The sequence below is a fragment of the Balaenoptera ricei genome, chromosome 14 (genome assembly GCF_028023285.1).
Source record: "Balaenoptera ricei isolate mBalRic1 chromosome 14, mBalRic1.hap2, whole genome shotgun sequence".
Taxonomy (NCBI): Eukaryota; Metazoa; Chordata; class Mammalia; order Artiodactyla; family Balaenopteridae; genus Balaenoptera; species Balaenoptera ricei.
Window position 1 is genome coordinate 18979923 of NC_082652.1, and position 21574 is coordinate 19001496.

Below are 21574 nucleotides of genomic sequence, written 5' to 3' on the forward strand. Positions count from 1 at the left end.
TATTATTCTCCTAGGATGAAACACCTGCCTTAGCCTCCGGCGGACAGGCCCTGAGGCTGGGAGCGGGGCTGGCAGACCGAACAACTTCCCTTGGACCGGAGCAACTTGAACTCTGAACCAGGCGCCTACCCCGCTGGCCTCCGGGCCCCCTTCTCCCTTAGTCCGTTAGGGTTTCACAGAGCGAATCCCTGGGCCATGCCGGGCACTGTGACCCTACGTACATTTATTTATATTTATTGGAGCACGTCCACGCCACTTCTTCAAACCCAGCCCGTGGCCCCTGGAACGAGACTCTGTGGTCCCTCCCTGCAGCCCAGCGATCCTAACGCCTAAATTATCCGCGCATCACGTCTCCAACCGGCTCTTAAGCTCTTTGCAGCCTTGGGTTGCTTTTTAGAACAAGCAAGCACTTTTGATACTGTGAAACATCCTATTTTTTAAAATTAGAGACCAGATATTTTTCTAACTGTTCAGTCATGATTCGAATCTCTTGCCATGTGTACCTAAAAAGAGAGACACCCTAGTTTTGAGCTCTGGGGGCTTCAAGTCAGGATGGGAATGGGACGAATGGCAGGGGGCTTTTTGTACTGGAATTGAAGACACCCCTGATGGAAAGAAAGTAAACTGTGAACCAGGTAATAGCGAGTGGGGCTGTAGCGAGTGGGGCTGTCGAAGCCACAATGCAGAGTATTTATGGGCACTTTTTGGCCTGTCTCACTGCCCCGTGACCTTTTTTATGTTTTTTTCCCCCCTCTTGTTGCCAGTTACTGACTTTCCAAGTGGCAGGTTCTGCAGACAGTCGGGTTAGAGGGGACCCAGGTGAGTGGGCTGGGACAAGAGGAGGTAACCAGGGATCGGCCTACGGCAGCAGCTTATACCACTGTCCTCTTCTGACCAACTGGATGTTGGGTTCCTACATCTGGGAGTTCCTGAACCCTAGAGCCAGAATTTTCTGATTAATCCACAGCCACCTGGAAGGCTTGGTGTTCAGGCCTGTCTCAAAGGACCATCTCTAACTTCTTCCTAATTCTGGAACTTTCCACCAAGCATCACCATCATTACACACAGCTCAGTGCTGCCCGTCTGACTGGCACTGCTCAGCTGCTTTGTGTGACGTGACCCGCCCCCCGCCGATAAGATGTCTGAGTCATTAAGGAAGACGCGTGTTCGGGTGATGCCAGGACTGTGTACCACAGTGGTGGAGAACCGTCTTCTGTCAATAAAGGCTGAATGCAGCTCTGTGGCTTGGGTGGGTAGGTGGGTGGGTGGGGTTGACGGGGGAGGGAGGGGTAAAGCACAACAGCGCCCCTCGCCCCTCACAGCGGAGACATCCCCCTTACAGATGGGAAAACCGAGGCCCAGAGAGGGAATACTGAACCCAGGTCTTCTGATGCCAGGTTCCCATTGTGCCAGACACTGGGAGGACTTTGTCATTATCGGTAAAATTAGCCTGGCCGCCGGATGGCATTCGCTCAGGCAGTGATGTGAACCCCGCTTACTGTTCAGAAGGCGAGGCTCAGAGAGGTTGGGTAGGACTCGGGGTCCAGGGAAGAGGCAGGACTGAGTCCGTGTGTGCCAGGTCCAGAGCCCGAGCTCAGCAGCACTCCCCAGAGCTGGCCCTTGGTGCCCGCCTGGGGTCAGAGAAGGCAGCAAGGTGGGAGGAGGGGGCACCCTTTTCAGCACCAGGCCCTGCGCCAGTCACTGCTGTAAATTAGCTCATTCCATCCTCGCTATGACCCTAAGAGGTGTGTCTTACTAGTTATTACACCCATTTTGCAGACGGAGAAACTGAGGCTCAGAGGACTAACGGAGGTGACTTGCCACCCAAGATAACAGCAAAAGGGCATATTAATTAGGAGTTGGTTGAACTCTTAAGCCCACCCAGGAAGGGGCTTGCAGCCTCACTGGGGAGACCAGATTCACACACATGCAACGATTAGCAAGTAGGGAAGGTAGGGGATGATGGGGCTGTGGGTGGTATCGGGAAGTGCTGAATGGGACCCCACCTCAGTGGAGAACAGGCAGGCGGCAGGGAGGGGGTGCCTTTCTCTCCCCAGCACCCCTCTTCCTCAGCTTGGCTCCAGGGTGGCCCTGTGACTCAGGCCTGACCAGTAAGAGCATCACAACCCCCGGGCATCCCCGGTGACTGACTGGGGGGCAAGTGACTCAGGCCACATTGGTCACAGCCAATAAGCATCACCTGGGGGCTTTGTGGAAGCTCTGAGACACAGGGGTGCCCTCCTCCTGGGGTGCTGAGCTGGGAGGATGGAGCCTGAGTGGCTGGATCACCATGTGGAGAGGGCTGGGGAGCCCTTTCTTGAGTCACATCCATTCCTTACCACAGGCAAGTGGGGCCAGGTATGTACAGAGTCAGGGCAAAAATGCCAAGGCCACAGGGTCACGGGCTCTGGGCAAGAGCCCCAGTCACAGCCAGAACCCCACCTGTGCAGGGACCACGCTGACGCCAGAAGAAAGCATAGAGGAGAGACGGAGGAATGAGGCTTAGTTGAGGGTTTCTCTGCATTTGGCCAACTAATGGGAGAAACATACTCATTGCCACCCTTTGAGGGCCTGCCGTGTGCATCGTGGAGTTAAATGCTGCTCCGGCAGCATCTCCCTGAAACAGCACAACCAGACACCCAGCCAGTGGGATGGTCCCATTTCCCAGATGAGAAAACTGAGTCTCAGATCATGATCATGCAGCTTTTCTTCCTCCTCCACAAGAAATCACCCACAGTCTAACAACAAAAAGACAAATAACACCGGCTTACGAGCAGAGGGGGCTTACTCCATGCTACAATGTGCACTATGACACAGTGTATCTTATTTTTCCCTCCTACTCCCCATGGTGTAAAGCTGTCATCCCCTGTGGTGGGCAGAATAATGGCCCCCAAAGGCAGCCACATCCTAACCCCCAGCACCTGTGACTTTATGCTACGTGGCAAAGGGAATTAAGGTAGCAGATGGAATTAATGTTGCTCATCAGCTACCCTTAAGCTGGGAGAGCATCCTGGATTATCCAGGTGGGCCCAATGTAATCACAGGCTCAAAGTAGAAGAGGGAAGTCAATGTCAAGCTCTGAAGATGGAACGAGGCCTCTAGAAGCTTCAAAAGGCAAGAAAACAGATTCTCCCTTAGAGCTTCTAGAAGGACTGCAGCCTTGCCAGCACCCTGATTTTAACCCAGCAAGACCTACTTAGGACTCCTGACCTCCAGAACTGTAAGAGAATAAATTTGTGCTGTTTTTAAGCCACTGAGTTTGTGCTAATTGTTACAGCAGCCGTAGAAAACAAACACACCCCCATTTTACAGAAGAGGAAACGGAGGCTCAGAGAGGCCGAATAGCTTACCTGTGATTAGCAAGGGGTAGAGATGGGATTCCGATGACACTCTGCTTCCCCACAATCAGTCGTCAGTCTCAGAGGGCTCAGTGGACACTGTCTACTTGCTGGTTTAAAAAGGAGCCAAAACTCTGAGGTTACACTGCTGGGATTTAACCCTGGGTCTGCAGATCTCCTGGCCCCTTCCACGGCACCATACTGCCTGGTGTAGTGTTTGCTCCTGAAGGGCAGCTGGTGGAGGTTAGGGGAAGGATAAAAGGTCAGAAGTAGGAGATGAGGTGGTGCCTCTGGACAATGCTGGTTGTACCGACGCCGTTCTTCCTCTGGGTACAGATGCTGAACCTTCCATCTCCAGAGTCACAGCCCCCTGAGTCCAGGGGTAGCAGGACAAAGACCAAACTGGCAGCTGAAACATGGGAAACTTCCTTGGCGGAAGGAAGGGAGGCAGAGGAATTGGGAATTTAAAGGCTCGCTGGTGGGGTCTGTACATCCCGCCCATGATGTTTGAGGGATGCAAGGAAAAAGGTTCAATGTCTTCTGAGTTAAAATGACTTCTAGGCTCCACCCAATAGGATGGCTACCATAAAAAAACAACAAACAGAAAACAACACGTGTTAACGAGGATGTGAACACATCAGAACCCTCGCGCGGTGATGGTGGGAATGTAAAAGGGTGTAGCCCCAAGGAAAACGGTGACTGTTCCTCAAACACTTCAATACAGATTTGCCATATGACCCAGCAATTCCCCTCTGGGAATATACCCAAAAGAAAAGAAGTGCAAGTAGAGACTCGAACAGATATTTGCCATCCATGTTCATAGCAGCACTATTCACAGCAGCTCAAGTGTCCATCGATGGATGATGGATAAACAAAATGTGACCTATATATATGATGGGGTTATTATTCAACCTCAAAAAGGAAGGAAATGCTGACACCTGCGACAGCATAAATGAACCTTGAGTACACTATACTAAATGAAATAAGCTGGTCACAAAAAGACAAATACTGTATGATTCTACTTATATGAGGTACCTAGAATAGCTAAGTTCAGAGAGACAGAAAGTAGACAGAATTGTGGCATCCACCTCAAAAGCTCATGGGATTGCATGGGACGAGGCCAGGTGCCAGTGGCCGTCACCCTGAGCATTCAGTTTAGACCCGGGCTGCCCACCCAGGCCTCTGTCCACACTCAGTGGTCTGATCCTTTCTCCCTTCCATGGAGGCGCCTGTGCTAAGTCTCTCGAGGGAAGAAAGTCGACCCCATCAGGGAAAGTCTGTTCAGCTGCCGGCAGACAACAGCTTGTGTCCATGTTGGAAACTGAGCTGCAAGGATGAAGTGGTCCCCCGCTCCCCAGTGGCCTTCGGGAGGGGAAGTCAAATCAGAGCTTTGTCCTCCTGAGATGGGGGCTTGCACAAGATCTCAGTGGTTGTCGGAGGATGGAGAGCGATTCCCCAGTGAGGCGGCCTGCTTTCTCTGGTCCAAATAAGCCAAGGCCAAAGTGCTTCCTTCAAAAAATTATTCATTCCACATATTTCCTGGCAGGTTCCTCCACCCACTGTTCCTGGGTAGCAGCTAGTCATCGACTTACCATCCCTCCCAAACCAGCAGGGCCTCCCCCCCACAGAAAGCATTCGGTTCCCAAAGCAGTATGGACTCTTCCCTGCCCCCTCCAGTCTCAGGATGCGACAATGGCCAATTTATCTTTCTCCCACCCCTCACTGCACCCACACCACCTTCATCGGCCAGAGCTGTCACTGGCCGATGTCCTCAGACATCCTCCAGCATTGCAGCTTGTAGGGGCTTCCCCGGGCAACCTCGCTGTCCTCCAAGTTGGACAGGTGTAACGTTTGGTGTCCTCAAACTGCCCATCACAGCAGTGGAGGGTGGCCAACTCCCTCCCATCACTGGCACCCAGGGACAGATGGACGGGGCCAGAAGGATCGCAGGTCCTGACGCTGTGCGGCCTTCAGAGCTGGGTACTGGCGGATGCATTGAGAAGCCCTCCCTGAGTGAATCAGTGTGGTCCTTGTGGTCCAGTCCTCGGGAATCAACAGCTCTGTCCGTCAGGGCCAGATCCCACCAACGGACATTGAGGCAAGAGGCGAAAGAGTGAAGGTGACCCGAAGGGCCCTCCAAGGCAGGTGATGGCAATCACAGCGGTGACACCTGGGGGCAAGCTGGGCTTCGAGTTTGGAGAAGGCTTTCCTTCTCTTCTTTGTCCTCCCAACCTGGGCTGAGGATGCGTGCCTCTTCGTGCACCCTGCAGGACATGGGAGGGCTCGTCCTCTCCTCCTCAGAGGGAAGGGGCAGGCAGAGGGCTGTGAACCACATAAAAGAAGTCTCCCAATGCCCTTGAACCTACGGCTATGCAATTCTCTGCTAATGAGAGAACTAAGCCTGGTAATGGGACGTTGTTAGTGATTCACTACTAGGGGCCACGTGGGGAACAAAATACCATTTCACACTCTTAATAAAAAATCATTCATACCCTTTCCTGGGTGACTCAACCGGATCCGAATAAGCGTCATTACAAAAATAGGTTTTCTCTTGTCTTGTCTCTATTTTCCTTTCTTTATTATGCTGCTATGAGATGCTTACATCATGAACTGGTCTCAGAGTAAAAATAATAATAATAAGATTCCATGCTCTGATAGAGCCTAAAAAGAACACCTGGATCCCACAAAGCAGGCAAAGTGGCTGGAAACTGGGGTGTTTGGGTTCAATTCAATTCAGTGACGCAGCAAAATGTCTTAAGAGACATAAAACAGACTTCCCAACAATGGAGAGGAGGTGATTTCTGCTTGGAAGGGGGCTCTTCTGAGCCTTTTATTGAAACAGGAGTGACTTGGGGGTCAGCAGCCTTGCAGCAGTTTTAAAAAGCAGTCCCAAGGTGCAGGCGAGGGCCTGCAGTCAGCAGATCAGTGTGGTTTTTCCTGCCCGTGGACCTGCAAGTGACCGGGAGGACCGGGGTCAGGTGGAGGCCGGGCTGTCCATGGTGGACAGGAGGTGAATGATCTGGGCCCGCTCGGCCGGGCTGATGTGCTGGCATATGTACACCAGGGAGTCCACGGCCACCTCGGGGTTTTCTTGAACCAGGCTGCATGGGAGGAGAGAGAAGGGCGAGGTCATTCCTGCCACTGAGTTCAATGGGCCCTACGGCAGCCCCAGATGCCTGTGCAGGGCCCCTTCCCATTCCTGGCGGGGGTGGGCAACCAACCACCCGGAGCTCCCAACACTCCTCCTGCTGTGGTCACTGTCAGGGTGACGGTCCTTTGGGGCAAGAGGGAAGCAGAACCACCTCAAGGAACAACAGTGGAATCTCCTGGTCATAAGCTGTGCGACCCAAGACACAACACTCCCCCTGAACCTCGGCTTCATCCCCCAAATGGGGTCCCATGTGCTCTGCCACCTACCCCATGGGGACGCAGGGAGCCAACCCTCCAGAAAGGCTGCTACAGAGTGGGAGCCAGCAGCCTGAGGCCTAGGAGTTCGGGATGTGGGTTCTCTAACCAAACACGCTCTGGCTGTGACCTTGGGCCAGGCCCCCTGTATGTTCCAGCAAGGACCATGAACTGAGATCATCGCACAACCTCCTGATCGCATCCCTAGGACTCTGTGCTGGGAGAGCTGGCTTGGGGGAGCGGCGGCCTCTTTGCCGGGGGGGCTGGGCCGTGGACCCCGACACCAAGGCTGAGACCGGGGACCGTGAGATGCGGTGGATGCGAGCGGCCCCCCTGTGGGCAGGCGGCTGCACACGAGTCCCGGCTCTGGCGCTCACTGACAAGTGCAAGAGGTGGGTGGGCAGGCGGGGCGGCCACTCACCCTCGGATGGTCTTGAGGACAGAGTCTCGCTTCAAGTACGCGATGTTCTCGCGGACGGTGGGGCGCGGCCCCTCCCCCGCCTGCCAGTGCTGCTCCAGCCACCGCACCGCCGTCCGGTTGTCGTCCCATAGGTAGGCCTGGGGAGGCGGCAGAGGCTGCGTCAGGGCGGGACACCCTGCCGGGTGGGTCGCCCCGCCCCCACCGCCAGCCCACCTATCTCCGCCTCAGGCCCACCTTGACGGCCCCCTCCGTCTCCACGAACCAGCGGCGCAGCATGGACTGGACGTGCACGTGGCTGAGCTCGCTGCAGGCCCGCAGCACCTCCTGCTTGACTTGGTCCTCCAGCAGCAGGCGGCGCAGGCGCCAGTACAGGAAGCTGCGGGCGGTCTTCCAATCCAGGATGTCCTGCGGACAAGCCCCAGGCCTGAGCCCCCAGAAACGGTGGGGCGGGGGACTCGGGAGGCTGCCGGGGCCCGGCCCTGTGCTGGGGAAGGCTCTGGGACCATTCCCATTTTACAGGCCGGGAAACTGAGGCTTGGGGAGGCGGCAGAGGCAGGACGCTGCCAGGCCTCTAGGCTGCCTCTCCTGGGGAACAAACCTGGCGCCCACCTCCACCTCCAGACACAGAACACGGGCTCACCAGAGGTACAGAGGGCTTAGGCGAGGTAGGAAGGAGCACGGGACGCAGGGGTAGCAGGACTGGGGATGTCCTCGTGGGGACAGGGCAATAGGGCGGGGTTGTGACGGTCAGTGGTGGGTGAATGCAGGCTGGGAACAATGGTTCCCAAACCTGGACCAGCAGTTCTAAACACACAGAGGTTAGACTGGTGGTTCCCAAACTTGGCTACCTATTGGAATCTCTTGGGGATCTGAAAAAAAAAATACTGATGCCTGGCATCTCCCCACTCCCACCACCCATATTCTGATTTAATTGGTCTGGAGAGCCACCTAGGCACTAGGATTTTTTTTTTTTTAAGCTCCCTAGGGGATTCTGACGTGTGGCATTTGACTCATCCCAAAGCCCTGAGCCCAAATATCCTCTGTGTGTTGGAAACCAGGTGACCTTAGGATGGGCCATGCACGCCGTCCCTAGAGCTGCAGGCTCTTACAGAGATGGCACCCTTCTCCAACATCCTGCTGGGCTTGTCGTGGAGGTCGGCGAACTGCACCGCCACCTGGTGGTAGATGGGCAGCAGCAGGTCCTCCCGGGCCTTCAGCTGGCCCTCCAGCTCCTTGCGGTCCTTGTTGGAGAGCTCAGGCATTCCTGCAGGTAAGGGCAAGAACCAGGGTGTGCAAGACGGGCCTCAGCTTTAACTCTGATAATGCCCAGAAGTCAAGTCGCTTGTGCAGTCTCAAAAATGCACCCAGAGTTGCAAGACAGCATTCAACACGCAACTTCAAATTTATCCCCTTTTATCAGGCCCACTGTGCTTACAGGACACTATCAGGCACCATTTTTAATATATATGATAAAATCTAATAAGGGAATATTATAAACAAGTCTATGCCAATTCGGTAATTTAGATGAAATAGACAAATTCCTTGAAATATACAAACTATGAAAGCTCACCTAAGAGGAAACAGATTAAACTGAACATTCCTATATATAATAAAGAAGTTCAATTTGTAGTTAGAAACCTGCTATCAAAGATTTAAAGACATAGTGCCAATTCAAATTCAGAAAATAGGAGGAAACACTTCTCAACTCGCCCTGTGATATCAGCATTACCCTGATACCAAATCAAAGAAATTATACACCCATCATCACCATCATCATAAATCTTGTGAATTTATGATGACACAGATCAGTTATAAAGACATTTGACACCTAACGTGGACTTTTAAAGAGAAATACACCTAAAGTTACAAGTGAAACAAGGCTATCACTCAAACAAAAATATGTCTGATGGAAAAATTCTAAAGGGTAATTTTGCTACCAAAATTCTAATGTTTCTTATTGGCTCGAAATACTTCAATTATTATATCTTGTGTGTGCCGAGAAATACATTCACTAAGGCATAGTGTATATTTTTTAATGTTAAAGGAGTTGATACACCGTATGTGAACATTTAAAATATCTCATAATTTTTGTTGCTGTGTTTTGGTATGCCTTCACTATTTTTAACATACCAGGAACCTCCAGCAATGAGCGGGCTGAGCCTCTCTTGACCTCTGAGAAGTGATTCATTTCAGACCCACTCACCTAGCTGTTCCACGAGCTTCTTGTAAATTGGGTCGATTCTTCTCATGGTCTTTACCAGATCTTTCTTCCGGTACTTAATCTCCACTGTTCCCTCTGGCTCCAGAACACTCGCTCTGAAAAAAACAGCAGCAGGGGGGTGGTGTATGAGGTGTCCCCCAGCAAGCGACAGCCGGAGGACACGGCAGGGGGAGGCAAGACAGCCAGGAAATCTGGTGTCAGTCCTCTGCTCTTTCAGTGACTCACTGTGTGACCTTGGGCAAGTCACTTCCCCTCTCTGGTCATCTGCTTCTATATCCATAGAATGAAGAACTAAACCAGCTTTTAAAATAAAGTGTTCTGGGACTTCCCTGGCGGTCCAGCGGTTCACACTCCGTGCTTCCACTGCAGGGGGCACGGGTTTGATTCCTGGTCGGGGAACTAAGATCTCACATGCCTCATGGTGAGGCCAAAAAGTAAAAAATGGGATGGAATGGAATGGACTATTCTGAACTCTGGAAGGCCCTTTCAGCTCCAAGAGTGTATGACTTTCTCCAGAACAACATAAGCCTCAAGCTCTTCAGCCACAGTCCTTTCTGGCCTTCCTAATCTCTGCTATCCTAGGGCCAGGGTACTGTTTCTGATCTCCTTAAAGCCCACAAAGGCAAACTGAGGGATCCAAGGTATGAGTGACCCTCTCATTCCCAACTCTCTCACTCACCCCTCAGTCTCCCCCTGCCCCCTTTTCTTTTGATAGCTTGGAAACCCTGAGCAATACTATATGTAGCTCTGAGCTTCCTGGTGGCCAGAGTGAAAAGTTAATGATGACCCCATTCAAGGCTGTTCTCGTCCTGAGTCTTCCTGGAGGGTGACCTCAGCAGCCTTCCATGAAGGTCTAGGGCCACTGAAGGAAGGGCAGGTTTGGCTCATTTGCACCATATCACAATGCCTAACCCACCGCCTGAGACATAGGAGGTACCCAATAAATATTCATTGGATTAAGGAATGAATAAGGGAATAGACACAGGAAGAAGGTGCCTATCTATATTTTGGGCAGAACTACTCTTGAAGCCTTTAGAGTCTACACAGCATTTGGCATAGTCTTCATTTTGAAGGCACTCAAACACTGAGTTGCAAATATTATTGTCATTATCCTTTCTGTAAGAGTTCCTGGGATGAATTCCTGATCTAAAAAAAAAAAAAAAAAAAAGTGCCAAGAAGGTTTCTCTCCCCTGAAGAACTGGTATCCTCTCATGCAAGTATTCATTCAGTCATTTGTTTGGCCAGTATTTCCCAAGCACCCACTAGGAGTCAGGCACTGTACTGGGCCCTGGGTTATAAAACTGAAAAAAACTCTACAGGAGAGCTTTGGGAGAGACTCAGAGTCTAGTAAGAACTAGATGACTGGTCATATTTCCCTTTTCATCCTGGCTGCCAGGAAGCTCAGATGCTTTGGGTCTTTCTTAATTTGATTGCAAACCTCCTTGGGAAGCAGGTGAGTATAAGTGATGAAAGAAGAGACAACAATTCCTCCACCACTTCTGGGCTCCAGCCACTAATTCTACTGAGAAAATCCAGTCGCACACTGGATGCTAGTTTCAGATTGGTAAAACTGGAGGCTCTCTGTCCCTTCAGAAACTCAGAACACCCCTGCGATCCTCAAGCCAGTGGCTCAAAGGTGATGGGGCCTGAGGACTGGGAGTGAGAACAAGAAAAGGCTAAGGTGGGTTAGGGGTGGCGCATCCACCTGCTCTCTTTGTCCGCGTATATTTCTATGCACAGTGGGTTGATGGAGGTGTCCATGACCGCCCAGGAGCCTCCCCGGAGCTCTGCGCATGGTGGGACGTAGATCAGGACAGGTTGTTTGTACTTCCGGAGGCCATCCACGATGTAGGCTCCAAACTTCAGCACCTGGTCGTACATGTCTGAAAAGCAAGGCAGCCACCCGGTGAGGTGACTGCAGGTCCCAGTCTTCGCTGTCCTGGGGGGTCTGGGAGAGCGTGGTCAGCTGGGAGGCTGTACAGCGCTACGGAAAGACTCTCACTGGGCCGAGAGGCAGGAACCGGCCCAGGCACAGATTGCTCCCTAAGTGCCCATGGGACCTTGGACAGGTCCCCCTCCCTTCCTGGGCCTCAGTGTCCGCACCTGGAAAAGGAGGCACAGAACGATTTCTAAGATTCCTTCCAGCTCTGACTCTGAGATGCACCCAGCCTGTCCCACTATTCCCAGAACAGAACCCTCCCCAACAGTAACACAGGCCCTCCCCTCCTGTCCACAGGCAGATGGTCCTTATTTTCTACCAAGAGGCGTCCATCCAGTACCAGGCACCCTACATGGTAACAACAGCACCATAACAAAATCCACCATAATCACACTGAGAGTAAACACCGCGTGCCAGTGATGGGCTCAGCGAGTCCTCACCTTGGCCCTTGAGTTGGTCCTACTCTTACTCCCCTTGTAGAGGAGGGAAACCTCGGCTCGGAGCAGTCACCCACCCAGCAAGGATTCAGACCAGGTCCGCCGGCCCCCGTCCGGCTCTTTCCTCAACAGCCCACTGACAGTCACTGTATCTTGAAATGCGCTTGGTGGCTTAAAAAGCACTTGCGTGACTGTCAGGTCACTGATGCTCACAGCAGCCCCCTGAGGAGGGCAGGCGTCTTCTCCCCATCTTACCAAGTGGGGAGGTGACAGCCCAGGTCACTGGGCAGCTTCCCGGGGCCGCCCCTGCCTCCCCTGCCACTCCTGGTGTGATTGTGACCTCCAGCAAGTCGCACCAGGCACCCTCAGTTCCTCAACTGTAAAACGGGCGGCGTTACCTGAATGGCTCAGGGTTGGGGGGAGCTGAGCTAAAATGATGATGGGACCCCGAGGGGGCTGTCCTGAGTGCTGACCCCAAGGCTTCAGGGCACCCACAAGAAGGCCACTTTACCTTTCATGCCACCGGAGAACCCCCTCCAGTTGGCAAAGATCATGAGGGGCAACTTCTCCCGGTTGAAATCCTGGATGGCCTGGGCTGTCTTGTAGGCCGAGTCTGGGAACCACACCTGGCCTGCCTGCTGGATTATCTGGAACACAGAGTGGCCTGGGTCCGATTCCTCTGTGCAAGGGCAGCCCCGGAACACGGGACGGCCGCCCACACTTCACCCCGGAAGACAGGCAGTCTGATCCGAGTTGGCACCAAGGCCGGAGCCAGGGCTCATGGGGAAGGCCCAAAGCTCGTCTGTAACCCTCAGATACGTGACCCTCACGCTGCAGCCCAGGGAGGTTCCCGTTGCCCACCGACAGGCGCCAAGCTAGTAGAGGCCACTCTGAATGGGGTCCGAGGACCCGCCCTCCGACTTCTGAACTCCTCCCAGTATGCGGTGTGGCCCACCCTAGAAATAGCAACAGCGATGGGGGCTGGAGGTGGGAGGGATTCCTAGGGACCCGTCATCCTCTGAGGAAGACAGTGCAGAGCACTAGGCATCCCACAGAGAGTGCTGAAGCCCCCCCAGGGCCAAGGACTCCTCTGAGTCTCTGAGCTGGAAAGACAGACCTGTGACCACCTAGGACCCACTCTTGTCAGCTGAGCCAGCCAAAACAGCAGCCCCAGCAAAACTACCATGAGATGGCACCTCACACCTGTCAGAATGGCTATCATCAAGAAGTCTACAATGACAAATGTTGGTGAGGATGTGGACGAAAGGGAACCCTCGTACAATGCTGGTGGGAATGTTAATTAGTGCAGCTACTCTGGAAAACAGTAAGGAGGTTTCTCAAAAAGCTAAAAATAGAACTACCATACAATCTGGCACTTCTACTCCTGGGTATATATCCAAAGAAAACAAAAACACTAATTTGAAAAGATACACGCACCCCAATGTTCATTGCAGCACTATTTACAATAGCCAAGACATGGAAGGAACCCAAATGCCCATCAACAGATGAATGGATAAAGAAGATGTGGTATATATATACAATGGAATACTACTCAACCATTAAAAAGAATGAAATTTTGACATTTGCAGCAATGTGGATGGACCTAGAGAATATTATATTTAGTGAAATAAGTCAGAAAGAGAAAGACAAACACAGGATGATATCACTTATATGTAGAATCTAAAATATAATACAGATGAACATATACGCAAAACAGAAACCGATAGAAAACAAACTAGTGGTTACCAAAGGTGAAAGGGAAGGCAGGAGGGGCATATTAGGGAGATGGGATTAAGAGATACAAACTGCAATGTATAAACTAGATAAGCAACAAGGATCTACTGTATAGCACAGGGAACTATAGCCATTATCTTGTGATAACTTTTAATAGAGCATAATCTGTAAAAATGCTGAATCACTGTGCTGTACACCTGAAATGAATATGATAATGTAAGTAAACTACACTTCAATTAAAAAAAAAAAAACAAAACACGAAAATAGCAGCCCCAGCTCCCTGGCCCCTAACCTTGGCCTCGGAATCCAGGTTGGCAGGGTCTGCGGGCACAGCCAACTCCACTGTCCGTGTCTCTGCAGCGATCACTCCGACGGGGATCCCTCCCAGCCTGCAAGGTGGAGCACAAGGGAACTGGGGCGCTGGGCAGCGTCCCAGGCAGATTCGGGGACCGGCGAGTCCAGCCAGCCCGCGCTGATATTCTACAGGCATATGGGCTGGGTCCTGGGTGGCCGGGATGAGGGCATACAGAGCATTGTGCTGTTTTCAGTCTGGCAGGCTATTCTACCGGAAGCCAAGCAGCAGCCCCAAAGCAATGAAAAGCCTCACAAACTAGCAGGCTGGCAAGGTCCTTTGGGTGCCTTTGTTGGGGCAACAGCGGCCATGGTTGGGGGGAGGGTCAGGCCAGTGCAAGGACAGGAGCAGCACCGTCCACTAGAACTTTCCGTGATGATGGCCACGTTCTCTATCTGCCTGACCAGTGTGGCAGCCGCGAGCTGCACGTGACCACTGAGCATTTGGAATGCGGCAGGGACAGCAGAGGAACTGAATATGTGTCATGCTCTTTCACTGTAACTCATCTGAATTTGAACTGTCACGTGTGGCCAGCAGCTACCACGGTGGACAGCGTGGGTCCGGACACCACGTCACATCTGGAAAAGGGCTGAGGGATGCTGAGCCTGAAGGAGCTTCAGTCATGGGGAGTCCGTGGCATCGGTATCTATCACCGCTGACCACTGGCTGCCCCCAGCCACATGCGGCACTTAATTACTCTCATTTACACTCCCAACAGTTGTAGGAGGCAGGTTTGGGGAGAGCAGTCTTCAAATAGAGAGCTTCCTTATGGAGGGAGGGGTAGATTTCCTCTCATGTTTAAAAAACATATTAAAAAAAAAAATAAAACACTTACGGAGAAGCAGCTAAGTTCCAATACTAGGCTTAGTATTTTCGTAGTTATTGCAGGGAGGTAAATAATAACAACAATAATGACAGTGGTGGTAGCTGCTACCACCTGTGGAGTGGTTATGGTTTTTTTTAAAGCTTTTTATTTATTTTTTAATTTTTTGGCCGCGTTGTGTGGCATGCGGGATCTTAGTTCCCTGACCAGGGAGCAAACCTGCGCCTCCTGCAGTGGAAGCGTGGAGTCTTAACCACTCGACCGCCAGGGAACTCCCTGTTTATATTTTAAGTGCCTAACATATGTTGTCTCTTCTAATCATCACAACTTTGTGGTGGGGGAGGTGTCGAATTATTACCCCCATTTTACAGATGAGGATGTAAAGGCCCAGAGAGGGTGAATGACAGAGCTCAGGTCCAACTCCAGAACCTGGACTTGAAGCAACTACATCGTGTCAGGAATCTGAGTGGTAAATTATGAGGATGCTGCTTTGGGCTCCATATGAAGGGGAAATTTTGGGCAGCTGGAGTGATCCAAAAAGATAAGGGCTACACCACTGAGGAATGAGAGGTTCAGCGTTCAAAGCATTCAAGCATTTAAGCCTTCTGCCAGCTATGGTCTACAACAGGGGTTCCTGCCTGTGGCCCTCCTGAAATGGGAATTCACAGTTCTGACCGTCTGTGCAGTTTCCGGGGAGAGTACCAGGGCCACCTTCTGATTCCCAAAGGGGTCCATGGCCCCCCTGGCTAGGGAGCCCTGCCCCAGGGACAGACACGAGGGGCAAGGGTGCTGGGCCCCAGCAAGAGGTTGGCTGAGATGCCTTCTAAAGCCACAGACAAATCCAGGCTTTATGAAGAAGTTTATCATCCAGAAAACCATCCCCCCTGCCCCCCACTGCTTTTCCTTTCAGAAAATCCTGGGGCCAGGAAGAAAGTGTCCCTAGGGGCCACCTAGGAGGAAAGAATCCCTGGCTTTGTACCTGGGAGTCCCAATACCTGGGGAGGCCAGGTGCGTGCTGCCTGCCCCATCCTCAGGGTTACCTTGCTCGTCCCGTCACCACGGTCTGGGCCCAGGGCACCATGATTTCCTTGAAACTGCCCTGGTCGAAGAATCCACTCTGCCAGGATCCCTTCAGGGCTGTGGGCAGAAGGGCAGAAGCCCAGGCCAGGGGCTGGGTTGATAAGGGCCCCCCAGCATCCGCCTGGAGGGGCAGACTTCTCTCCCGTCTCCCTAAGGACAGCCTGACCTTGACAGCCCAAATACCTTTTTTCCTGGAAAACTACACAGATACCGACCCTTCCCCCACACCCCAACACACAAAACCAGGGCTGCAAAAAATACAGCAAGTCAGGAATTCAGTCCATATAGAACATCCAACTATATACATCAACTCCTGTCAAGGCCAAACACAAGGAGACCCTAATCACAATCTCTGCCTTTTCTTCCCAAGAGGCAGAGAGCTGATGGATGCCTTCCGAAGGTAGGATTTCAAGAAGGGACCACCTGCCCCAAAAAACTCATCCTTAACTTGGTGGCTGCAGCTTCAAAACCATTTAACTGGGAAGAAAGTGTTCAATTTTAGAGACAGAGAGAGAGAGAGAGAGAGACAATGAATATGATGATGTCAATTGCAGCCATCCCTGGAGAGGACGTGGTGCCAGGAATCTACACCACGGTGTAAATGACAGCAGTTTGGACACGAGGTGCCAGGTAGGATGAGAGATCTCAAGTTGCAGGAGTGGGAGGTTGGGCTTCTGGGAACAAAGCAGCCCAACCTCAGTATCTGCCTGGGGGCTGGCCCGACTAGCTGGAGAAAACTGTCAGTAATATATCAGGCATTTTTTTTTTTTTTAATCTATTCATGGCTGTGTTGGGTCTTCGTTTCTGTGCGAGGGCTTTCTCTAGTTGCCGCAAGCGGGGGCCACTCTTCATCGCGGTGTGCGGGCCTCTCACTATCGCGGCCTCTCTTGTTGCGGAGCACAGGCTCCAGACACACAGGCTCAGCAATTGTGGCTCACGGGCCCAGCTGCTCCGCAGCATGTGGGATCTTCCCACACCAGGGCTTGAACCCATGTCCCCTGCATTGGCAGGCAGATTCTCAACCACTGCGCCACCAGGGAAGCCCCTCAAGCGTTTTTTAAATCAAGATAAAGCCAGTGCTCGCAGGCGAGAAAGCCCAAGAGAAATGGCAGAGGGAGAAGTAGGGCATGGGGCTTCTTTTGCTGGCAGGGCCTGGCACGCTCCTGGCAGCACGTCCCCTGCCCCACACAGCTGGATGGGGAGGCCAAGTTCTAAAGGGGACAGCGTGTGAAATTCTAGACTCGGGATTGTGGTAACGGGGAGGCTCAGCTTTCCTGTTCTGGTTGCTCCGAATGTAATCAAATACTTCCAAGAGGCCTACCTGTCCCTTTCAGAGAGAGAGAGAGAGAGAGAATTGTGTGTGTGAAAGCATGTGGGTGCACACGGGTGTGTTTGAACATGTGTGTGCACATCTATCCATGTGAATCTGCAAACGTGGGTATAGAAGAGGCTAAGTTGCTCGTCCTGAGTAAACTCCTGGAGACTTACCTTATTAGGTTTAGCCAAATAGAAAAAGAAAGAGAGAGGGAGAGAGAGAAGCATTCTTCTCTTTGAAATCCTGATGTTACAGCACCAGAGTTTCCACCTATGTAACTGCATTTGGGGAAATTTGGGGAGGGAGGCCATGACCTCTGCTACCCTTCACCTCCATCCATCAGCTCCAGAAACCGGAGGCTGTTTCCACCCCTTCTTGGTCAATAGCTCAGGAAAAGCTTAGAGAAAAATCTCCATTCCTCCACCCCCTTTGCATTCGATCTCAGGTGTATCCCTCTGGGACATCTGACCAAGTAACAGTGCTTCTACCGACACGTTCCTTTATCCCAGGCGCAGAAAAGAAACCCCAAGACCCAGGTCTCAGGCAAAGCCTTTTAGGACTTACTTGGGTGAGGTCTTCCTGCAAGCAACCACCGGGGGTCATAGGGTGAGCGGGATGGTTGGAATTCAATCTCTCTGTCAATGGGGTCAGTGGGTGTGATGATTGGGACTGGACTGCAATTATCCTAGAAAAGAAAGCCAGGTCTCCAGCTCAGTCCTCTGTGCTTGTCAATAACGTCTGCAGTCTGCTCTTTGCCCTCCTCTCCTCCTCTGGTGGTGATGCCTGGTCACGTGACAGAAGCCCAACCCCAAATAGCTCATCGTCACATTTATGAGTAGCATTTGGTGAGGGCCTAGTAAGCGCCAGGCCTTACACATCATGTCACTTAACCATCATGATAACACCCTGGGGTGGGTGCTATTGTTATTCCCATTTCACAGATGAGGAAACCGAGGCTCAGAAAGATTAAGAGATGGTCCTGAGGTCTCATTACTACTGAGGAGGAAGCCAAGAATCAAATCGAGCCTGACTGCAAAGCTTGAGGATTCTCTGTTGTCCAATGTTACCTCTTCTGATGAGAGGAAATGCCACCTTTTTGTTGTTGTTGTTAGAGAACAGCCTTTTATTCTGTTTGTTCAGGCACCAACCATCCACTATTCCCTTAGAGAATTTACAATGACACAGAAATAGTACAGAGGTGATTTTTTTGGTAAATTAAGTATAAACTATTTCCCTGGGTATAAAGAGGATATTTAGCAATTAACTTTCTGAGCTGTGGGATTAATAAACAAAGATTTAAAAATAAATATTAAAGTTGCTGATGTTTGACATTAAAATTCAAAGCACCTTGTGTGTAAAATTCTAGCTGTATTATCTCAGGGTAATTAGTTTGCTAGTAATTGTCATACAGGATGGCATGTGCATTTTAGAGGCTTGTTTCCACTCACTTACTGGCCATATTACCTTGGACAAGGTACTGCATTTCTTTAAATCTCAATTTCCTTATCTGTAAAGTGGTAAGAATAATAGCAGCTCTCCGATAGGGCTGTTGTGAGGATTTAACAACATTATGAAGATAAAGGGCTTCACATAATGACTTTAGTAAGTGCTCAGTAAATATTAGTGATGACTCTTAAATCTTGGCCTTGGTGTAGGAGTTGTAAGAACTCTATTTTGTTTTTAAACATTTCATTAAATACATCATTCCACATTTAACACATGTCCATCCACGTTGAAACTGCCACCTCTTTCTAAAGGATTGACAGAGAGCATCATTACAATGGTATTAAAAAAAAAAAAAAGAATGCAAAGAACAGCAAGTACAGGGCTTGGTATCAGAGAGGGAAGGAGGGAGGAGTGAAGAAAAATTAAACCCAGCCACATCTTCAGTGCTCCCTGTTCCCCACACCACCTGGCAAATGAACTTGACAACAGAGTCTTCCAGGCTCTAAGCTGCAGCGGGGGGAATACTGCACCTTTGGCATATAGGACAGCCACTCCAGGATGGTACAAACACCCTCGAAGTCATCCGGCACGGTGACATGGGAGACGCCATTGTAATGCATGATCTGCACGCCGCCCAGCTGGTTGTTGGACGTGTAAACCTCTCTGCCCAGGACCTGCTTTGACATGGCAGGGTTAGCAAGGTTCTGCCCGGCCCGGGGCCCTTCCACCTGTTCGGAAGTCATCTCCCTCAGTGGTCCTCAACCCTGGCTGCATGTTAGAACCATCTGGGAGCTTTCAAAAGTCCCGATGCCCTGGCTCTACCCAGACTGATTACATCAGAATCTTTGGTATTTTTTTTAACTTCCAGAAAATTCCAATATGTAGCCCAATTTGAGAACCAGTGATCCAGCTGATTACTCTAGTCAACTCCAAAGCAAAACCCTACCTAACATTTCTGATGCAGCAGGTCTGCAGTGTGGCCTGAGAATTTGCATTTTTATGTGACCCCAGGTGATGCTGCCGGTTCAGGGGCCGGACTTTGAGACCCTCAGTGGGATTTTAGCAGATACTATGTTATGCAGGCTTTACAGCAATGTGGAAAGCGTTTTAATACAGTGAAAAAAGTCGAATGAAACTGCACTCACTAGGAGTCTCACCATGTTAAGATACAAGACTAGAGGAAAATACACCAAAATTATAGTAGGAGCAAAATTACTTTTTGGGGGCTCTTTTTCCAATTTTCTGCAATGTGTAACGCCATTTTAATAATTTTTAAAATTTCAATAATATTTAAAAATTTAAATTACAGTAATACAGAGTTAGTTCCACCAGAAGAGCCTAATATATATACATATTTTTGGGGGCTCATAAGAGGCCCATATAACTGCAAAATGGAAAAACAGCTCTGACATCAGTAGGGATGAAACTGGTTTCATGTTGAGAAAAATCCCCCATCGGGGACACTGGGAAAGTTAAAATGACCCCTCCCCCGCCCCGCCCCTACATATCCACTCCCCAGTGGCCCCTTCAAGGTCACCTTGTTGAGAGCCATTGCCCCTGTCAGGATGATGTGGGAATTCTCCACCTGGATCACTCGCTGGCCCAGCCTCACCAGATAGGCCCCGATCCCAAGGGCTCGGCAGGTCACCTGTGGAGACAGGATCCCTCCTGCATTCCCCAGGGCCACGTGCCCCACCTACCACAGTGAGGACAGCCCAGGGACCCGCTGGGCACCAACGGAAGCTAAGCTTGGCCACTGGCAACCTGATTGGAGGCCAAACAGCGTGACACAAGCCTTCCTTCAGGGTGCCTGACCTCGGCCTCCTAACCAGAAAGAATGGGGTTAGCAAAGAAGAGTGTTGTAAAGACAGCAGAAGTGGAATGTTCTGGTTCTTGCTTCAAGAGGCATGTCTGTGGCTCTTCTGAGCTTGGTCACTCCTGAGTCATTGCAGCCGTTCACACAACCAAAGGAGGCCTAGGAGGGCGTGTGAAACTGGAAAAATCCGAGCGAGGTCTGTACCGAGTTAACAGTATTGTGTCAACGTCAATGTCCCAGTTCTGATCATGTCCGATGGTTATACTGTCTTGGGGGAAGCTGGGTGATGGGTACATAGGACCTGCCTATGCTATCTCGTATCTGGTGTGTCCTAAACTATTTCAAAATAAAAAGACATACAGGCAGATCTCGTTTTATTGCACTTCATGGATATTGCTTTTTTTTTTTTTATAACAAACTTAAGGTTTCTGGCAACCCTGCGTGTCAGATGATGGTTAGCATTTTCTAGCAATAAAGGATTTTTTAATTAAGGTGTGTACATTTTAAAAAGACATTAATGCTATTGCACACTTAATAGACTACAGTATAGTGTAAACATAATTTTTACATGGACTGAGAAACCAAAAAATCCGTGTGACGTTTATTGCAATATCCACTTTATTGCAACATTTGCTTTATGGTAGAGGTCTGGAACCAAACCTGCAACATCTCTGAGGTGTGCCTGTCTGTATATATATAAATAAAAGATACATATATATTTATATATTTTTGGAATATATAAAAATATACATATCTTTTTATATCCTTCAAAATAAAAATATTTTGGAATATGTAAATATATGCATAAATCTTTTTATTTTGAAATATATATGAAACATATTTAAATGACATCTAGAAAACAAGCCTAAGGAAGACACTCATGGCCAACATCTTTCACCTTGGAAACTGAAGATACAACACTGAAGGTAAAAATCATATCCTGAGTGACAGTTTACCATTGAAAAGTACTATTACTACGACTCTACCAGAAACAGAAAATATTTTTGAAAAGGCCAAACTGGGGAGTGGGAAGAGAGTCATTTGGTACTAGTTAAAATTGGACAGAAGTTCTTCTAAATACTCAGTACCTTTTAAATAAGAGGTGATTGGCCCCTGATTCAAACCAACCAACTGTAACAAGATATTTTTGAGATAACTATTCAAACTGAACCCAAACTGTGTTCTGATGATATTAAAGAACTGCCATTGATACTGTTGGGTGTAACAGTACTGTGGTTATGTTTTAA

The 21574-nt window shown here is 50.3% G+C and overlaps 1 protein-coding gene across 13 annotated transcripts in view; it reads right to left on the reverse strand.

The window, feature by feature from the left end:
• Nucleotides 1–6133: 6133 nt before the first annotated feature.
• LOC132347410 (acetyl-CoA carboxylase 2) overlaps nt 6134–21574 on the reverse strand; it is a 142516-nt gene continuing 127075 nt past the window's right edge. For all 13 annotated transcript variants that reach the window (XM_059893850.1, XM_059893853.1, XM_059893852.1 and 10 more), the window contains 12 exons: nt 20049–20159; nt 19042–19185; nt 17630–17750; nt 15711–15807; nt 13788–13884; nt 12273–12408; nt 11091–11268; nt 9368–9480; nt 8274–8428; nt 7399–7569; nt 7165–7301; nt 6134–6439 (listed from right to left, as the gene is read on the reverse strand). In XM_059893850.1, coding sequence (XP_059749833.1) covers nt 6313–6439; nt 7165–7301; nt 7399–7569; nt 8274–8428; nt 9368–9480; nt 11091–11268; nt 12273–12408; nt 13788–13884; nt 15711–15807; nt 17630–17750; nt 19042–19185; nt 20049–20159 — 1587 coding nt within the window. In that variant the 3' untranslated portion in view covers nt 6134–6312. The remainder of the gene's footprint in view (nt 6440–7164; nt 7302–7398; nt 7570–8273; nt 8429–9367; nt 9481–11090; nt 11269–12272; nt 12409–13787; nt 13885–15710; nt 15808–17629; nt 17751–19041; nt 19186–20048; nt 20160–21574) is intronic.